This window comes from Microtus oregoni, unplaced genomic scaffold (genome assembly GCF_018167655.1).
Source record: "Microtus oregoni isolate MIOR12 unplaced genomic scaffold, Mior012 000048F_ref0000485, whole genome shotgun sequence".
Lineage (NCBI taxonomy): Eukaryota > Metazoa > Chordata > Mammalia > Rodentia > Cricetidae > Microtus > Microtus oregoni.
The window spans coordinates 10,458,968-10,473,953 of record NW_024543222.1 but is presented as its reverse complement, the minus strand read 5'-3'; the positions used below and the strand labels follow the sequence as shown (position 1 = coordinate 10,473,953).

At 46.8% G+C, this 14,986-nt stretch overlaps 1 protein-coding gene across 6 annotated transcripts; it reads left to right on the top strand.

Moving 5' to 3' along the window:
- Positions 1-504: 504 nt before the first annotated feature.
- Positions 505-11,397, top strand: Amz2 (archaelysin family metallopeptidase 2). 6 transcript variants are annotated; one of them, XM_041636026.1, is made up of 9 exons: positions 517-563; positions 944-1,037; positions 1,310-1,392; positions 2,048-2,330; positions 3,006-3,179; positions 3,261-3,389; positions 7,347-7,510; positions 8,474-8,650; positions 10,927-11,397. In XM_041636026.1, the coding sequence occupies exons 4-9, from the start codon at positions 2,048-2,050 to the stop codon at positions 11,077-11,079; spliced, it is 1,080 nt and encodes a 359-aa protein (XP_041491960.1). In that variant the 5' UTR covers positions 517-563; positions 944-1,037; positions 1,310-1,392; the 3' UTR covers positions 11,080-11,397. The 6 variants fall into 6 exon arrangements, with proteins under 6 accessions (XP_041491962.1, XP_041491960.1, XP_041491963.1 ...); XM_041636029.1 differs by having other exon boundaries at positions 2,031-2,330; XM_041636028.1 differs by lacking the exon at positions 944-1,037 and having other exon boundaries at positions 505-563.
- Positions 11,398-14,986: the final 3,589 nt, after the last annotated feature.

Below are 14,986 nucleotides of genomic sequence, written 5' to 3'. Positions count from 1 at the left end.
TGAATGGGTACCCTAGGTCTCACGCCTGGGCCGCAGCCCTGCTTCCTGACAGCAGGTGAGGCCACGACAGTCGCGCAAACCAACCGAGGGAAAGTCCAGCGGGTAGGATGTGTCAAGCCGCGGACACGGCTGACTTATTTGGACCCGGTGGTTAAATTACTCAGGCTCAGCCCACGGGTCGCTGAGCAAACCCAACAGGTGGCCCCGTGACCCTGCACTGCCCGCGGGGGAGCGGGCCGCGGTGCCCCCGCGAGGGCAATAGGGGAAACGGCGACGGCAGGGGGTTGTCTAGCACTACCGCGCCCTCTAGCGTCAATCACACCGCGAGCGCTAGAAACGGGCGGGGTCTTCAGGATGTGGGGCGGGGCCTTCACGGAGTGGGGGCGTGACCAGCGTTTAGAGGCGGAGCCTCAGGAATGAAGAGTACGGTTAGGGGCGGGACGATGGTCGAGGGGCGGGAAGGCGCGGGCTTTGTGGGCGGTGCCGGCGTGGTGCGCCGGCGCGAGACGCATGCGCACAAGGACCACCGTGGGAGCGGGAGGGCGGCCCAAGGGCCTGTCCGGGTGAGGGTGGTGTGATGGAACCGACAGGGCCGGACAGGGGAGGAGGGGGAAGGTCTTGGTCTCTGGGGAGGGGCGGATGTGGGAGGGACGGTTGCGGCGGAAGCAGAGGGGACCTCGGGGGCGGGATGTCTTCTGGGAACGACGCCGGCCTTTCCGGTTGCTTCCGGGGGAGAAGAGGCGAACCCTGAGTTCCGGGGAGGCCCCCACAGCTCACCCAAGCGGAGACGGGGTGGTATCTGCAACCAGCTAGCATGTCTGACGAGACCCAGTTTGCATGGGGTGTGTGTGGGCGTCCTCGGCCCCCAGCCCACTGTCGTGACTCTAAAATGCCCCCTTACACACGGGGGCCTCCCGACCTTCCACTCTGCCCTTTTCGTTAGGGTAAAGGCGCCCTCCACACCCCTTTGCTGGGCATGGCTGCCCTTAGAAAAACTTAAGTGGGAAAAAGCAACTGGAGATTTCTCCTTTATAAAGGTAGGTAGACTACAGGGGCCACGTCTGTTTTATATTTCATCCTGTAAAGGTAAAATTTCAGCCCAGATGTGTAGTGAGAGTGAGCTCCATTCACAGCTTAGTCTATAGAGGCCTTTTTAGTCTGGAGTTAGCGCTCCAGAATTCATGTGAGCACAGCGCTAGCTAACATTTCAAAATCATTTGTCAATAAACTGGAAAAGTCCTTAGGTGATTAGAAAACACAGAACTGAACGGAAATCTTTCATCTGGTTTTTCTTTCCTAACTCGAAAAGCCTCGTGGGGAACATCTGCTTGACCATAGGAAGGATGGAAGTGCCACCTAAGGACTCGATATGAACGGAAAAGGCCCGTCAACGTGAGTTCCGCATCTCTTCGTCATCTTAGGGCTTCCCCGGTGTTTCATAACTGACCTGAAAAGCTTAAGGGACTGAGATGTATCTGCCAACATGCAATTAAATTACGGAACTGGGCACTTACATTACTTCCCTTTTTATTATTGAATATCCTTGAGTAACATTGGTAGGGATGGGTTGGTCATCTGTCCCAAGTGAGCCAACTCAGAATATTGTGATTATTGTCAAATGACAGAGGACATTGGACATCAAGTTAGGCTCCCCGGGTCACCGCTAGTTTTGTTTTTGAGGACAGTCAGGCTGTTCTTCAACTTGCAGTCTCCTGCCTCATCTCCTGAATGCTGGGTTTGCAGGTGTCCCCACCATGCCCAACTTATCAGTAGCTTTTATGGTGGGAGCAGCAAGTTCTGTAAAAGATGGAAGGATGGGTTGAATAATTTTCCTTTTAATTCCTTAGAGACTCTTCCCCAGTGAACTGATTGGATGTGGGAATGCTACTCCTAAGTGTGATACGTGAAGACATTAGCAATAGGTCACTTACTCTGGAGAGAAGCTAGAGGTGTATATGAAGGATAGTCCTGGGTATGGATGGATGAATTTTCTATCTGTCTTCTCATTTTCTTTTCATTCTTAACTTTAGTCCCTCTTTTCTGGCAGATGCATGTACTCCGGCACTCTGAGCATACCCTGAAGACAGCTCTCATCTCTAAGAACCCAGAGCTTGTGTTACTGTATGAGAAGTTCAACGCAGGGGAGCAACGTTTAATGAATGAAGCCTTCCATCTGTCCAGCAGCCTCTTTGGACCGATCTCTGTGCATTCCCGGTCAGATTGGATCACCACCCACCCTGAAGCTCCCCAGGATTTCGAACAGTTTTTCACTGATCGCTACAGAAACAAACCCTGTCCGGAGAAACATGTTATCTATATGCAGTCCATCGGTATGTCCTGGGAATGGTGGTGGTGGCTGCTGCCCAAATGCAAGTGAGCAGGGTTTTTTTTGTTGTTTGTTTTTTTTGGGGGTGGGGGGTTGCTTTTTTTTTTTTTTTTTTTTGTCTATAGATCAAACTGGTCTTGAACTCACAGAGATCCACCTGCCTCTACCTCCTGAGTGCTGGAATTAAAGGCGTATACCACCACTACACAGCTGCAAGCGATTTTTTATGGCTTCTGTTTTTTCTTTCTTTCTTTCTTTTTTCTTTTTTCTTTTTTTTTTTTTTGTGCTGGGAGTTGAACTCAGGTCTCTGTGCGTGTTAGGCATTATATCATATGTGATAATTTAAAATACTATTATTGTGTGTTGTATGGGAGGGGATGCAGATGTGCCATAGGACCGCTTTTGTAGAGTTTGGCCTCTGTCCCAGTGAGGCTGTCAGGTGTGCAGCGAGCACCTTCCCCTGCTGAGCCATCTTCATGGCCCTGTGTGTGGCCCTTTTGATACTCATCCCAGTGGCTGAACAGCCAGATTCTCTTCCTTTGACTCCATGTTGCCGTCAGTTAAAAAGTATGGAAGTTTTAGAGCGGCTTCTGTTTCTGTTCCAGTTTATAGAATAAGGTGAAGAATGTTTCCATCACTTTTAAAGTGTCCTCATTTTCTCCCTTCCCCCGTACCATAGGCTCTCTAGGCAACACCAGAGTTATCAGTGAAGAATATATTAAGTGGCTCAAGGGCTACTGCGAAGCTTTTTTTTATGGTTTGACTGTAAAATTCTTAGAGCCAGTGTCCGTGTCTGCGACGAGGTGTGCCTTTAGAGTGAATGAGCACACACAGAACTTACAGATCCATGCAGGTAAGTAAGAACCTTTGCAGCTGGAACTACAGAAGGGATGTGTGTGTCATATGTATTATACATGCCTTTCTCTTTAAATAGGGCATATCCTGGCATTCTTGAAAAAGAAGAAACCCCAAGATGCCTTCTGCATCGTGGGGATAACAATGATCGACCTGTACCCCCGGGACTCCTGGAATTTTGTCTTTGGACAGGCCTCTTTGACAGATGGTATTCCTTTTTTGATACTGTTTTGATACTGTTCAGCTTGAGGATGTGTGAAGAAATTCAGAGGGTAGGAAGAAGAAACCCGACCAGTAGTGTTTTCAATCAGTGAAGTGCCATGCTCGGCCTAGTGCAAAGTGTGCTCTGACAGACTGGTGATGGGGGGGTCCTCTCTAGGAGGCCACATCCTCCCCGCCTGGCCGTGGTGTAATAATGCTTTTCTCACAGCCATTGGGAGAGCATTTGTGTTACAGTTCCTACCCATAAATAGCGCTTGAGATGCCTGGTACCTACCCCAGGCGTTCAGCTCAACATCTGGGGAGTTTAAGTTATGTGTTAGCAAGATAAACACCTTAAGGAAATTAGAGCTATCATTAACATTTGTGAAACTCTTGCTAATTCTTTCCGTGTGTATGTGGGGGGAGGGATGGTGCATTAGCACAGTACATGGCTTCAAACCCAGGCCTGGCTCAAGGCCAGGACTCTACCACTGAATTACATGCATCCTATCTTAGTTAGGGTTTCCACTGCTGTGAAGAGACAGCAACTCTTATAAAGGAAAACACTTAATTGGGGTGGCTTACTTACAGTTCAGAGGTTTAATCCGTTGTCATGGCAGGAAACAGGGCAGCATGCAGGCAGACAAGGTGCTGGAGAAGGAGCTGACAGTTCTTGACTCACAGGCAACAGGGAAGTGGTGAGACACTGGGCGTGGCTTGAGCGTGCACGTGAAACCTCAAAGCCCGCCCTCATGGTGACACACTTTCTCCAACAAAGCCACACCTTACAATAGTGCCACTCCCTATGAGCTTATGGGGCCAATTGCATTCAAACTAGCAGATATCCCTAGCCCTTGCTAGTTGATTTTGCTCTTTTGATCAAGCACAGATGGAATAGCCATAAACAAATCTGTAAGTACATATTTCCTTCTTCAGCCTGCATGTGGCTGCAGCACAGTGATAGAGTACATGTCTGGAAAACCAGCTTTGGGCTACGTGTGGTAACATCGCATAACATATGATTGGAGCATCTGGGAGGTGGGGGCAAGTGGATCAGGAGTTGAAGGGTAGCCTCAGCTACCTCGTGAGTTTAAGGTCTGCCTGGGCTACAGACACCTTGTCCACAGCAGTCCAGCCAAGCATAATCAGCAGCAAGAAGCCAAAGTTCTTACAAGGTGTGGAGCTCATGCCTGTGATTTCAGCACTGGGGAGGCAGAGGCAGGAAGACCACAAGTTTACAGCCGGCCTGAGCTGTACAACAATCAATACCCTGACAGGAAAAACTGCAGCGAAGGAAAGAGATCCCAACCTAAACCTCGACCTGAGATACTAAACCTCAGCTCATTAGAAACTGCTGGCAGCATTAGAAGGGTCTGACAGTGAGTCTGCTTATTTTTCTTTCTCTTTCGTTCTTCTCATTTTTCTACTTTGTTCTCTTTCCCCCTAATTTTTGCTATTTTCTGTCTAACTTCAACTACACACACATGTGTGCATACATGCAGTGTGCACCCCAGGATCTAAGGCAGGCTGGAAGGGGAAAGGCTAGTAGACTAAGGGAGTGGGCATTAGCGTCCTAGGGAGGAGGCAGTAGGAACCAAGGGCAGGAGAGAGCTGATGGTCTGTCGGGATGGATGCCAGGCTTTGGGCCAGGGGCTTCCCTGGCAGCTGTTTGTTTTAGAGGTGGGGCCAGGCTAGAGCTTCATCCTCAGTGCTCCATCTCTCGAGGTCCTTCATCGTACCCCTGGATCCTCCCAGCATGTGCTTTTGAAGTCTTGGATTACTGTACTGCTCTGTGTTTTTATCAGATGTCTCCTTTTGTTAGCATTATAGAAATAAAAACATTAAAAGCAAATGCAAAACAATTTATTCATTGACCTAGATACCACTAGTTAATTTATTATATGCTTTTGAGGGTAGTGGATGAGGAAACATGGCCCAAGCTTTCTGTGTTAATTATTTTGTGGGGAAGGTTAAGTTTTAAATATATTAAATGACATAAAACAAGACATGTCAGGGTAGTGGTTGATCTGATATGAAATGAGTGTGCTTACAAGGGGCCTGGTTTTCTCCAAGATTAAAGACCATTTTTAAAGAAGAACTTTTAAAACGTTATGGCTGAAGGGATCACATGAAATAGGCTCACACTTGTTGGAGCAGAGCGAGTCACTGGTGATACATGAAGAGATTTGCTTTTCCTGTTAGAATACTCTTTCCCTAAATTTCAGGGGTCAGTCTGCAGATCCTGAGGGTGAGGTGAGGAGCACCCTTTTGAATCAAGTTGAACTGGACAAAACCACGAGTTTATTTACTTACAAATAAAGATTTCATGAGCTCGGTGGGAGGGGACTTGCTTGGTGTGACTCTAGCCCTGGCTTTGCTCCCTAGCAAAACCATACCAAACCAAACCATCCGTAAGGTGGGAGCACTGCTTCGTGTGCTAGGTTCTGAATCCTAGCAACACATACAAATTCATTAATAGTGAGCTGCTGTATGGGTGCTGGGAATTGAACCCGGGTCCTCTGGAAGAGCAGTCAGTGCTCTTAGCTGCGGAGCCATTTCTCCAGCCCCAAATTCATGAATAGTAACGATTGAAAGAGACATAATGAAAAGTTTGTGTAGGTGAGCACGGTTGTAGGTCAGTCCCTGGACTGAATTAGGTGTCCAGGTGTCAGACTACTCTTTAGGCCTGCAGAGGTGGCATCTATGCCTCTGCTATCACCCCAGGAAGTCAGCCGCGAGACTGTTTATTCCGGTCACTTGTTACCAGCCTCTTGATGGAGTTGCCCTGTGCTTTAAAAAGGAGACAGGGCGTGTGAAGAGGCTCTGCTCTCTGGAGAGTCTCCAGACAGGACAGTGGGTGCCACCTTGACTGGTGTGTGAGGCCGAAGTCTGCCCTTGAGCTCATAATAGCCAAAAATCCTGACTGCTTAAGTCACCGTTGATCATGCTCTTCTGGAGTCCTTCCCTGAGGGAAGACTGGTAGGAGGAACTCAGTGAAGCTCCCACTTTCGATGTTTCTAGGTTTCTTATGTTTTATTAGCGTATCAATTATGCATAATAGTAGGATTCACTGATGTTTTCACATATGTATATAATACACTTAGCTCATATTCACCTTCCCATTCCTCTCAGGTGCCCCTCCCACCTTTGTTTGATTCCTTCTATTTCAGTCCCCCTTCTAGCGCTCTCTCTCTCTCTCTCTCTCTCTTTCTCTCTCTCTCTCTCTCTCTCTCTCTCTGTGTGTGTGTGTGTGTGTGTGTGTGTGTGTGTGCGCGCGCGCATGTCTGGGTATGAAATATGGTTACTTAAGGGAGCATGTGTGAGAGGTTACTAAAGAGAACAGGCATGTTAGCTGTAGCTACACCAGTGGGAAAAAATGTCACTTCCCTCCTCCAGTAGGTCCTTAGGGAGGGTCCTGGACCTGGTGCATCCTCCTCCCTACATTGAATTTTTTAGGGCAGGGGAAATTGGTAGGTAAAGATGGTTGTGGGAATTGGGTCTCATAAGCCAGTGGTACTGGGTGACTAAGCCTCATGGGTGTGGTCTTCTCAGTACTGTGAAGGATAGGATCTGAGGATGGGGGTCGCGTGTGCTCTCTTTGGGACGGTGAGGGCACTGGCAGAGCTAAGGCTTGGAGTTCCCTTTGGCCTGTTGGGAAAGTGGTTATGGTGCGGTGGCAGAGCTGGTTACCCAGCCAGACTCCACTTTCTTTCTTGTTATCATTGTGCATGGCTTGATTTAATAACAGATAAAACAGTCTTAAGGAGTCCCGCTTTAAAAGATGTCGATAAGGAAGTCTGGGACAAAAGTTGTTTGTGTTGTGTTGGCAATCTTTTAAGTATTTCCAGTGGTGTGGCGTCAGTCCAGATGTGCACTTACTGGCCAGATGTCTGAACAGCCGGCCTTTGTCTTTCCTCCGTGTATCTTACCCAGTGGTAGGGATAAGCTTGTTTTCTCTTTGCAGGTGTGGGGATATTCAGCTTCGCCAGGTATGGCAAGGATTTCTACAGCACACGGTATGAAGGGACAGTGACGCAGCCCCGGCGAATGTCCTCCAGTGACTATTCCATTTTTGATAACTATTACAATCCCGAGATCACTAGTATTTTGCTGTGGCGATCCTGTAAGGTAAGTTGTTTGGAAATTTTTTTTTTTGTTGTTTAGATAGAAATTTTGCTTTTCCAGGATTGTTTGTAGGTTTCTCCTCGTAGGAATACATGTACAGAGTATGTTTGAAGGGCCCCACAGCCAGTATGCTCATCAGCAGTGCATGGGTGCTCATCAGCATGCAAGTAAAGTCTGTCTCTGGAGTGAGGGAGCCCCAGTGAACTGCTAGAACCCTACTGGTCTACAGCAAACTTAACTATCCTCCTGCCTCAGCCTTTAGTACAAGGATGACAAGCATATGCCACATTTTCACAAATCTGAAGTCTGTACCGCCATCTAGTGGGTAGAGCCCGTTTGTTAGGGTTCCCACACATGGAATCAGCCAACATATTTGGTGTCCCAAAGGGGAAACCCTGGTGCAGGGAAGTCATGAAATGAGCATTGCTAAGTGTAGAAGATCTGGGCAGAATGGAGGTTTGGTGATGATGACTCTCCTGGCAGGTTTTGTGTGTCAATTTGACCCAAGCTAGAGTCAGTAGAGAGGAAGGAGCCTCAGCTAAGGAAACGTCTCCTTGAGATCCCGCTGTAAGACATTTTCTCAACTAGTGATCCGTGGGTGAGAGCCCAGCCCATTGTGGGTGGTGCCATCCCTGGGCTGCTGGTCCTGGGCTCTATAAGAATGCAGGCTAAGCAAGCCAGTAAGCAGCACCTCTCTGTGGCCTGTGCATCAGCTTCTGCTTCTGGGATCCTACCCCGTTTGAGTTCCTTTCCTGACTTCTTCAGTGATGAACAGCAATGCTGAAGTGTAAGCCAAGTAAACCCTTTCCTCTCCAACTTGCTTTTTGGTCACGGTGTTTTGTCACGGTAATAGAAACCCTGACTAAGACAGTTGCAATGGTGTTGATCCTGTAAATGTGTTTCTTGGAAAAAGTGTTGTGTAATTGCCAATGGTGGTGCCATAAGGCAGTGACAAATGTTTTGCAGACTTTAACCCATGAGATCGGACACATATTTGGACTGCGACACTGCCAGTGGCTTGCGTGCTTGATGCAAGGCTCCAACCACTTAGAAGAATCTGACCGGCGTCCTCTAAACCTTTGCCCTATCTGCTTACGCAAGCTGCAGTGTGCTATTGGCTTCAGTATTGTAGAGAGATACAGAGTAAGTAGGAAGGGGTGCAGAGGTAAGGGAAGTGGTGAGTTCTAGTGGGTCTTTGAGAGCTGTGGTTTATCAGAGGAAATTAGGTAAAGGTAAGCAGGATTTTTTTAAAAAAAAAGTAGAGAGAGGGCAGGCAAGATGGCTCAGTGGTGGATCCTTTGCTGCCTTGCCACGAAAGCCTGAGGGCCAGAGTCTGGGGCCCTAGAGCCCATGTAAGTGCCCACCTGTAGTCCCACTACATGGGACGTGGAGACAGACACTGGAGGCAAATGAATTAGCCAGACTAGTAGACAGCAAGCTTCGGGTTCATCACGAGAGATCCTGCTTCAGTGTATAAGGGAAGAAAAGCGTCTGAGGTCGACCTTGGGCTTAACACATGCACACACTGACCACATCCACTGTGTGAAGCCATGAGAGAAGTACCCATTTCAGACCTTGAGTTTAGGAAGAGAGCACAGCTCCCCCAGCCATGGTGCTCCCCCAACCCCCGCGATATGGAGACAGGAGTCAGTCCTGGAGCCTTGGTGCAAGAGAAGACTGACTTGTGCACATGTCCTCTGGCCTCTCCATTTGTGCCGTGGCACATATCCCTCCCTCTCAACACTATAAATAAGTTCCATTGCGGTGGCTCATACTTGTTCCCAGTCTCCGTGCGGAGGACCTGAGTTTGGATCCCAACATCCATACGGTAGCTTACAATTACATACAACTCCAGTTCCAAGGGATCCAACATCCTCGGAGGGCACCAGGCATACATGCACTGCACATATGTACATGTAGACAAAACACTCATAAAGAAAGAAACTTTAATTTGACAATGACTGTCTTATTTATTTATTTTTTGATATATTTATGTATGTTTGCCCTCTGAGACCAGAGGGGCTTGTCTAATTCCTTAAGAGTCAGAACCACCTGATGTGGGTGCTGGGATCCAAACTCATGTCCACTGGAAGAACAGTAAAGATGCTTGTCTGTCTGTCTGTCTCTCTCTCTCTTTGGTTTTTCAAGACAGGGTTTCTCTCTGTAACAGTCCTGGCTGTCCTAGAACTCCCTTGGTAGACTAGGCTGGCCTCGAACTCACAGAGATCCTCCTGCCTCTCTCTCCCAGGTGCTGGTATTAAAGGTGTGTATCACCACTGTCTAGCTTAGTAAATGCTCTTAACCATCTCTCCATTTCTGATGATGACTGTATGATGCTTAACATTCAGTGAGAAATGGTAAAAGGAATTTATCTGTTACTTGTCCATTGGGTCAAAAGGGATTGGTTCTATAGAGCAAAAGGCATGCTGATTTGTGTGGTAGAGTTTACTTTATATTTTGGTTGTGAGCCTAGCCTTTAATGCTGAGCCATCTCTCCAGCCTGAGTTTACTTTTATAAGTATAGAACTGTGTAACTATAATTTTCCAAATATGTGACAGACACGAGTCTGTTAGAAAAAGAGTGGATATCTTTAAGAATAGAGATGACTCGCCGGGCGGTGATTGTGCAGCCTTTAATCCCAGCACTTGGGAGGCAGAGGCAGGAGGATGTCTGTGAGTTCGAGGCCAGCCTGGTCTACAAGAGCTAGTTCCAGAACAGACTCCAAAGCTACAGAGAAACCCTGCCTCGAAAAATGAAAAAAAGAGAGACGACTCCTGGTATCCTTGTGCACACATCAGTACACATCCCGGTGGTTACCTGTGGTCTGCCTGCTCACGCAGGGACAGCATTTGACTTTCTCCATCCTGTGTCTTCACATACATGTCTGCTCTTGCCTTGGGGTATAGTTACGTTATATGCACATGTACATTAAGTTAAAAGCACAGCGCAGTGCCTTATAGAATAAACAAATGGAGAAGAGAAATTAAAATTACCTTGTCATCCTAAAATAGCGTAAGAATTAGTATAGTTCTTTTTCCTCTGCATATTTTTTGATGTTTTCAGGTTTTGTTTGTTTGTTTTTTTGAGGTGGGGTGGGTTTTCATAATGTGGCCCCGGACTGGTCTGGAGTTCACCATGTAACCCAAAGTGGCTATGAAGTTGTAGCCATCCTCCTTTCTGAGTGTTGAGGTTATAGACGCAAGGAACCATACCCAGCTCCTATTCATAGGTTCTGTTCTCTGTAGTTTTGGTCCACGCTGTTTCTCTCAGTGTTCACTCATGTCTTATACTCCTAGCCCACTCCGTCAGATTGAGACTGTTCATGGGGGGCACAGGCGCGGATTTAGATAACCTCACTCTGGTACCCGCTATTGTGCCTGAGACTGTTTTGTTGAAATGCAGTGTTTGTGTTTTCAAGGCACTGCTGAGATGGATTGACGATGAACCTAGCCACGCATCAAGAGCAACTCCCAGAAATAGTTCTGTCCATGTGAATTTGCAGAAACCTGTGGAAGCCTTTAAGGACTGGAGAGAGTGGGTAGTAAAGTGCATTGCTGTTCTGGAAAAATAAGGACTTTGACGTAGGAGTAACTGAAATAAATACTAGCACCCTGGGCGTTTGTGGATAGAGTACTTCATTGGGATAAACCATCTCCTGGTTCTGTGCTGAGGCCAGGGAACAGACTAGAAGCTTCTTTGAAGTTCTTGGACCAAAATAAGGTTCACTGAGAACAAGGAAAAACCCTCTCTGCCCTTCTCTCCTGTGTCATTAGCTTCAAATTGGATTAGCTGAAGCTAGAAGGTAAATAAAGATTAAAAAAAAAAATGACCATCCTGTATTCCTGTATTCATGCGAGGAATGAATAAACACTTTGGAGGGTTGCTTTTGCTGCAGAAAGAGTTACTGCCTCTTGTGTGTGTGTGTGGGGGGGGAGGGGGTACAGCTAAGTCACCAGCAACGTGAACTTGCACGAGTTGCTGCCTGCAGCCTCCTCTCCTGACCCGTGGGTACCCTTCATTCTTTCCTGGCCATTTACGGGCTTGTCCCTGAAAGAAGCGACAGCTTATATCAGGTCTTCGCGGTGAGGACACCAGTGGTCCTTTCTCACAGCAGCTGCTGGTGGGGAGGGGTTTTAGTGCCGTTCTCTGCTGTAACTGCTGTGTCGTGTCTGACGGCCTTTACAGATAACTCATAATGGTGCTTCCGTCCGTGTCGGTTGCATTCATTCTGTAGGGCTAGGTGAGATTGAAGTTTGTTTTCCCACTCCACTGCACTGTGACTTGTTTGAATAGGAAGAGAGTGAGTGGGTTACTTACCTGTCAGGATGCCAACCATGCCTGTGGTGGCCTGTCAGCCTGTGACATCAGTCAGTTGCTGTGATAGTGAGCAAGTGGACAACCTCAGGACCAGCAAGTCTGTACGGTCAGTGTATCTTGGGAAACCAGAAGCCACTGTTCCTTCATGCCAGTGAGACGGTAGCTTGGCCTACTTTATTGCCCATTTGCAGTATTGGTTTTTGTTTCTTTTCTTTTGTTGTCTTCCTTTGAGACAGGGTCTCTATCTAGCCCTGACTAGCCTGGAACTCAATATATAGACCAGGTTGTCTTTGAACTCATAGAAATCTCCTGCCTCTACTTCCCAAGTGTAGGAATTAAAAGGCATGTGCCATCATACCTAGTAATACTAGGGTTTGACCCAGGGCCTTGTGCATGCTTAGTACTCCACAGTTGAGTGACAGCCCCAGTCCCCCCTTTCTTACTTCTTATCTGATCTTTAAGGTAAGACTAACATTCCTTCTGTTCGCTCTCATTGTCTTTTTTTCTTTTTAAATGGTTGGGAGGGGGAGGGACAGCCGCAGGTATCATTCCTCAGTGGTTAGGTCAAGCAGGCTGCCTGTTTCTTCACCCCCATCCTATGGGTGCTGGGTCACCCTTGGGCCTCTGTTTACACAGCAAGCACTTTAGTGACTGAGCTATTTCCAGCTCTCTTTTCCCATTTGAAATCTAAATTCTTTCATTGTTGTAACTTAGATGGTGTAATTAAAAGCACGCTTGCCAATCAAACCAGTGGTTTTCCTTAGATTCGCTTTCTTGGTTAAACGCCTTTTAAATCAGTTTTGAAAACGGCAGCTTGTCACTGGTATCAGTTGGAGACTGTTGATAATTGTTGTAATATTGAAAAGAAGCAGATGGGTTTGATGTGTCTTGTTTATGAAGTTTAATTCTCCCTTGAATGGTTACTCCTAATTATTCCCAGTTCTATGTTTTTTGTTTTTTGTTTTAATTTTCCTACCAGGTAAATGCAATTCTCCTGTGGGTCAACATTAATCATAAACCTAGAATGGATATTTGCCTAGGTTAAAAAATTGGGGATTATAATTATATGGACAAGATAAAGAATCCTTTTGGGCCTACTCTGCCAAGGAGCCAGGAATAAGAACTTCTGGAAGAAATTACTGTTGCTGAAAATAAGACTGAACAACTAAAAATTACATAGCAAACATTTATTATGTTTGCTAATAAATTTATTAAGCAGTCTTCATTTAAATGATGTTATAACAAATTAGATTGTATACACTTTTGGAGAATTTTTAGGATTTACTTTAAAAAAAAATACAATCTGTGGACTGGTGAGCTGGTTCAAAAGGTGAGGCACCTGTCACCAAACCTGAGGACTTGAGGCTGATTCCTGGGACTCACAGGCTAGGAGAGCGCCAGCTCTCCCAAGATGCCCTCTGACTTACTGCGTGGAGAGACAAAGACACACACACACACAACAGAGAGAGAGATTGAGGAATGTGTAATTTACTGTGCCTGCAACTCAGTGGGAGAGTTTTTTCCTCCAGAAAGCAGGAGAGACGGCTTGAGGCACGAAGCACGTTGCACTAGCCAGCACCTGGAGGTTTTGCTTTGCACATGCTAAGTGAACACAAGTTTAAAATACTGATGAAAATCATTTCCCAATGTCTAAATACCGCCCTAGATATAAGTGACTTTGCTTAAGGAAATGCTCAACATCCTTAGTCATCAGAGAAATGCAAATCAAAACAACTCTGAGATTCCATCTTGAACCTGTAAGAGCGGCCAAGATCAAAAACACTGATGACAACTTATGCTGGAGGGGTTGTGGGGTAAAGGGAACACTCCTGCATTGCGGGTGGGAATGCAAACTGGTACAGCCCCTTTGGATGTCAGTGTGGTGATTTCTCAGAAAATTAGGAAACAACCTTCCTCAAGACACAGTAATACCACTTTTGGGTGTATATCCAAAGGATGCTCAATCGTGCCACAAGGACATGTGCTCAACTATGTTAATAGCAGCATTGTTTGTCATAGCCAGAACCTGGAAACAACCTACACTGAACAACAAACCTTCCCTCGACTGAAGAGTGGATAAGGAAAATGTGGTACATTTACACAATGGAGAACTACACAGCAGAAAAAAAACGACATCTTGAATTTTGTAGGCAAATGGATGGAGCTAGAAAACATCATTATGAGGAAGTAACCCAGACCCAGAAAGACAATTCACTCATAAGTGGTTTTTAAACATAAAGCAAAGAAAACTAGTCTACAAATCACAATCCCAGAGAACCTAGACAACAATGAGGACCCTAAGAGAGACATACATGGATCTAATCTACATGAAAAGTAGAAAAAGACAAGATCTCCTGAGTAAATTGGGAGCATGGACCTTGGGAGAGGGCTGAAGGGGAAGGGAGAGGCAGGGAGGGGAGCAGAGAAAAATGTAGAGCTCAGTAAGTGTTGACATCTCCGACCACGAAAACTTAATAGAGACGGCCGAACAGGAGCAATAGGCAAGGATTTTTATCTAGTTTGTACTTTTCCTTCATTATTCCTACTTGGTTCTGTAGGACCCGTATGTAGGTTTTTAAATGCTTGGGGGGAGGGACAACCTCAGGTATCATTCCTCAGTGGTTAGGTCAAGCAGGCTGTCCAGTGAACCTTGGGATCCACCTGCCTGTTTCTTCACCCCCATCCTATGGGTGCTGGGTCACCCTTGGGCCTCTGTTTACACAGCAAGCACTTTAGTGAATGAACTATTTCCAGCTCTCTTTTCCCCATTTGAAATCTAAATTTTTTCACTGTAACTTAGACGGTGTAATTAAAAACACACCTGACAATCAAATCAGTGGTTTTCCACTGATTTGACGCCTTTTAAATCACTTGGTATCCTTCTGCCTCAGAGCCTCTTCGGGGCTGACATCACAAGCATGCCCCGGGCTTGCTTTTTGAAGCACACACTTCCCTGACACAGGGCTAAATGACTCATCTCAAACCCGTGGAGGAACAGAGGGCCAGGGTTGTTGGTTGTTTCTTCTCCGGAGCCCCAATGATAAAATCCAAGCAGGCAGAGGCGGGACGGCTATAGCCGCGGAGCGGGCCCTTCCCGGGCAGGAAGCGCGTCGTTGTCCCCGGCTGCGCCCGGAGGCCATCCCTCCCGCGGACGGCTTGTG

Excerpts from the sequence above, each read along its gene's own strand:
- Amz2 (XM_041636028.1), top strand. The coding sequence starts at position 2,048 with ATGCATGTACTCCGGCACTCTGAGCATACCCTGAAGACAGCTCTCATC. Across the intron at positions 3,180-3,260 it reads GAACTTACAGATCCATGCAG|GGCATATCCTGGCATTCTTG; the intron begins GTAAGTAAGAAC and ends CTCTTTAAATAG. Across the intron at positions 3,390-7,346 it reads ACAGGCCTCTTTGACAGATG|GTGTGGGGATATTCAGCTTC; the intron begins GTATTCCTTTTT and ends TTCTCTTTGCAG.